Source organism: Pygocentrus nattereri, chromosome 18 (assembly GCF_015220715.1).
Source record: "Pygocentrus nattereri isolate fPygNat1 chromosome 18, fPygNat1.pri, whole genome shotgun sequence".
Classification (NCBI taxonomy): Eukaryota; Metazoa; Chordata; class Actinopteri; order Characiformes; family Serrasalmidae; genus Pygocentrus; species Pygocentrus nattereri.
Genome location: NC_051228.1, coordinates 4,845,867 through 4,850,977, shown reverse-complemented (window position 1 = coordinate 4,850,977; position 5,111 = coordinate 4,845,867). Strand labels below are relative to the sequence as shown.

At 39.6% G+C, this 5,111-nt stretch overlaps 1 protein-coding gene across 1 annotated transcript; it reads left to right on the top strand.

Annotated features, from left to right (window-relative positions):
- Positions 1 to 1,267: 1,267 nt before the first annotated feature.
- Positions 1,268 to 4,802, top strand: LOC108433229 (trace amine-associated receptor 13c-like). Its single transcript, XM_037547459.1, has 4 exons — positions 1,268 to 1,342; positions 1,454 to 2,139; positions 3,797 to 3,910; positions 4,670 to 4,802. Exons 1-4 carry the CDS (start codon positions 1,268 to 1,270, stop codon positions 4,800 to 4,802), a joined length of 1,008 nt encoding a protein of 335 aa, XP_037403356.1.
- The last annotated feature ends 309 nt before the right edge of the window (positions 4,803 to 5,111 follow it).

Sequence of the window (5,111 nt, the reverse complement as noted above, 5' to 3'; positions counted from 1 at the left end):
CACACACACACACACATCGTCTGAGTCGCTTCTCCTTTTGTGTCGTGGGGGGTGCTGGAGCCTATCCCCGGGGTCATTGGGTGGAAAGCAGGATACACCCTGTTCAGTCCATCGCAGGACAGACAGACAGATATGCACACACACATATATATATATATATATATATATATATATAATTCAAAGAGATAATATTTAAAGTACTATAAATCTTCACATTCTGCTTTCTGGGCCAAATTCGTATCTCTTTGTCTTAGCTTAAGATCTGACAGGTCGAGATAAGATTTTTCACAAATTCGTATCTCAGAGGCAAATCTTATCTTAGCCTTACAGCATCTTATCTGATCTCAAGTGAGGAAATCTTAACTTACTTGATACAAGTCAACAGGCAACTATCATGTATGTTGCCTAGCAACTGACGATCCGTGCACAGGAGAAAGGTCTGAACGTAATCAGGTTAGCTAGCCAGACAGCTACTGTTAGTTACTGTTATTGAGGGAAAAAAAGGTCAACAAAACTAAAGCGCGATAAACTGAGTGAAGAACATTGCGGCAGAGCTTTTTGCTGTGTATCAGAGCGTCGCCGCTCCATCCTTACTATTTAATTTCCCAAACTCTTTAGCTGAGCGCTAACGTTATTCCTCCTAATAAACAGACGCGTGTTCAGCTTGGCCTCCTCATTATTATCTACTGTCGCTGTGATGTTTTATCTGATATTACTATTATTCTGCATATCACTGCATGAAACAATAGAAACAGATGATTAAAACAGAACTAAAGACACTCTGGACTTAGTCTTAAACTTAAGAAAATATTTAGATTATTTTGGCAACTTAGGATGTTTCTATAGTGCCATTTCCTTATCTGGAAATCAGATAAAATTATAGACTTAAGAGCTGTTGTCCTGTAATAGCTTCTGTCCTAACTTCACGCTTAACTGAAGTTGCCATAACAACAAAGCAGATCTCAGACTGAAGAATTGACTGTAATATGGCCGCTGGTTCCCTTGACACAAATATGAAGTCGATTTGTTATGACCTTCTGTAATGATGGCTCCTAAAGAACAGATCACTGCTGGACAACGAATATGTGCAAACACTTCACGCTTCATTATTATCATAATTAAAGGGAAAGTAATGCTGCAAAATGCTACTTGAGTGATGGGGACGATTAGCTAATCATACGTCAGTGGGAGGGATCATACTTAGCTATAAAAAAGAATTTCAAGAGGGCAAATATATCAATACATGTGGTAAAATCATCTGGGCCAGATGAACACTGAGGATCAGATTAACATGTCCATCCAGTACTGCTTTCCTGGTGTCAACTCATCTTGCAGAAAGGAGGTCCGAACAGGTCCTGCTTATATATTTCTCGTTATTGTTCTCTCATGTGTTTCTGTGTTCACTGTGTTTCTGAACCTGCTGGTGATCATCTCCATCTCTCACTTCAAGCAGCTCCACACACCCACCAACCTGCTCATCCTCTCTCTGGCTGTGGCGGATCTTCTCGTGGGACTGATTGTTATGCCTGTAAAAATAATGGAGCTCATTGACTCCTGTTGGTATCTTGGAAAAATCGCATGCTCTGTTTCTCCAATAATTTATTATCTGTCCATGTCAGCATCTCTCTGTAGCCTGATTTTCATTGCAGTTGACCGGTACATTGCTGTCAGTGACCCTCTGCTGTACTCTACGAGAGTCACAGTTTATAAAATGTCTGTGTTCATCATGATGTGCTGGTCTATCTGTTCATTTTATGCCATTATCTATTTGTACACTAATGATCACCTTCTTCTATCTCAGATATCCAGTGATTGTTATGGGGAGTGTGTCGTATTCGTCAAATATTCCTGGGTAATTTCTGACCTGGTTATTGGTTTTCTTGCCCCTTGCTCTGTTATACTGGTCTTGTATTCCATAATTTTTAATGTGGCCAGACGTCAAGCTAGAGCTGTTAGAGCTGTGAAAATTGGAGCCTCAAAGAAACACAGAGCTGAACCTTCACATTCTTCTGAAACCAAAGCGGCGAAAACATTAGGAATCATCGTTTTTGTTTATCTTGCTTGCTGGATTCCGTTTTATGTAACTTCTCTGTCAGTTGAAAGTGTCACGTCTTCGTCTATGGTGTGGACTGTGTTTGGATGGCTATGGTAGAATATTTGAATCATCGTCTTCAAGGTTTAATTTGTATCCAGAACGTTTTTAACTTCAGCTGAAAAAAACAGCACTACAGCTCACTTCATTTCCAGTGTAACACTACCCAGTATTATAAAGGCTTTATGAATTGTTTAAAATAGTTAAACAAAAGTTTCTTAATGTTAGAACTCATAAATAACAAGAGCCACTGTGACCTGTTCTGTCTGATTTAAATGAAAATTGTAAAGGTTGAATGCTGAACATAAAGTGAGTAACCCACATGATCTGAGGTTTAACAGTGGTCATAAATGTGGGGTCACTATTTGGTAAGCAACAGCCTCTTTATTATATGTAATAACATTTTAGTATTGCTTTTTAATGTGTTCATGACCTTATTAACCCCTTAACAATCCAGGTTTATTTTATCCAAAGGCTTATTATTCAGTAACTACTAAAAAATAATGGAGCAATTCTTTACGTTATAAAAGTGGAAAATAAAATTCTGGGCCTATTGGCAGGCCCATGGCTTGTTAAAGGGTAAATGTCTATTCATGAATAATTTTTAACCATTCTTAACTGATTTATAAGGACAGTTTTCTAGTTATTTGTACTAATAATCTATAATATACTACACAACTGTAGGGAAATATAAGATCTATTAATAAGAACAGAGAGAGTACAGACTGCTGATTGAAGATGCACTACCTGACTCATCTGGCTTTTTAGTGATGGAACTGCAATTTCAACCAAGTCATACATTCAACAGAATACGATCTGGTCTCAGATATGTATGTACAACTTTATTCTGTGTGGCCCTGACACTAATTTTAATCACTGTATTAAAATATGCAGAGCTCCTAAAGTGCACTAAAGCGTTGTAACCTTACTTACAGACAAAAGCGTAAAATTGATTCATTTCAAATAAATGTTTGTTTCACATATGTATTTTGAGGTCAGGGATCAGCACCTTGATCAAACACAGTTGGCTCAGGGCCTTCCATGCTTCAGGACCACAGAACAGAGTGGACAAATTGTCATCATTATTTAAGAAAACCCCTTTAATCCAGATAGGGCTGTGGTAATAGTCTGGCAAGAAGAAATATCCCAGATGACCTTGTCCAACATCCTACAGCTCATTCTGGGGGATCCCAAGCCACTCCCCAGCTACTTTTGAAATAAAGGTTTGTTTTACTTGCATATGTGTTTGAAGATCAGGTCACCAGAGGCATTAGCACCTTGACCAAACACTGTAGGCTTAAGGCCTTCCATGCTTTAGGACCACAGAACAGAGTGGTTAATGCAGAGGTGAAAATAATAGTTGGAGCTGCAGTGAATTTGTGAGATAATGAGGCATCTCAGACGGGTCACACGATTCCCTGTTTAAGCAAACACATGACATGACTCATAAGAGTTTAAGACGGAACAATTGAAAAAAGCACCAACACTGATTTTTCACCACTAAGGAGCTTCAGGTGTTACAGCTGTGATGAATGGTGTCTCAAAGAAACATGGAGTCAAACCGTCAAGTTCTTCTGAAACCAAAGCTGTGAAAACATTGGGAATTCTCATTTTTGTTCATCTTGCTTGCTGGATACAGTTTTATGTGAGTTTTATGTCAGTTGGAAGTGTCACAACTGTATCAATAGTGTGGACTCTGTTTGAATGGCTGCTATACATGAACTCCTCTGCATATCCACTGATTTATGCCATGTTCTATCCATGGCTCAGAGAATCAGCTAAGAGAGTTTTATCATGTGGAATATTTAAATCTTTTAGGTTTAATTTGTGTTCAGATCATTTTATCTTTAGCCGATGAAACCATTACTACACAGCTAACTTCATTTGCAGGGTACCACTTTACATTAATACTCATAAAGGGCTTATGAGTAGTTTAAAATGAAATGGTTGAATGCTGAAAGTAAGATGAGTAACCCACACAATCTGTGGTTTATTAGTAGACATGAATGTGGGGTCACTATCTGGCAAGCAGCAGGCCCTTTACTTTAATATGCAATAAACAGACCTTACGACATTTTTAACCTCTCATAAACAATTCATAAGGATAGTCTTATTATAAAGTTGTTCAATTTATAATGTATTATATACTGCATAACAGTAGATAATTGCAGTATCTATTAGGGAGAACAGAGGGAGTACAGACTGCTGAAGGAGGTTGCACTACCCTGTTGCTGATAACTCTTCTGGCTTTTTGGTGATGGAACTGTAATTTCAACCAAGTCATTGTGTTTCCCATAGAACCTGCAACTAAGTAAAATCTGTTATAACTTTATTTTGCATTGTATTGACACCAATGCTGCCGTGTCATGGTAAATGCCCACTGCCCACTTATCAGATGCCGGAATGACCCCAGCTGGCTCCTCTCTATGCTGAGGAGTAGTAGCTTTACTTTGAGCTCCTCCTGAAAGACTGAGCTCCTCACCCTATCATGTAGAGTGTCACCTGCCATCCTGCAAAGAAAGTGAAGGTTGGGATATAAACCAACTGGTGTATGATGAGCTTTGCCTTATGGCTCAGCTTCCTCTTTCACACTACAGTCCAGTACAGTGACTGCATTACTGCTGTGGCCTGCCCCAGCCTGCTGCCAATCTCAGAGGGTCATGCCATCCTTTGCCAAGCTAGGACCATTGACACTGACCTGCTGCAGTGAATGCTGGGGGCATCCATGTGATGGAGTCAAAAGAACATCATCTGCAAACAGCAGAGACACCACCTTCTGGCATCCAAATAAAATGCCCTCCTGACCTCAGCTACACCTTCACACATTGGGTTGGCCCTCAACAATCAAAAGAGTTAGAAGCCAGTAAAAGCAGAATCCACATTGTTCCTCCTCAATCTGAGGTTAGACTATCAGTCAGAGTCTCCCTTCCAGCACCTTGGCATAAATTTTCCCAGGGAGGCTGAGCAGTGTGATACCCGAGAATTGGCACACACCATCCAGTCCCCTTTCTCATAAATA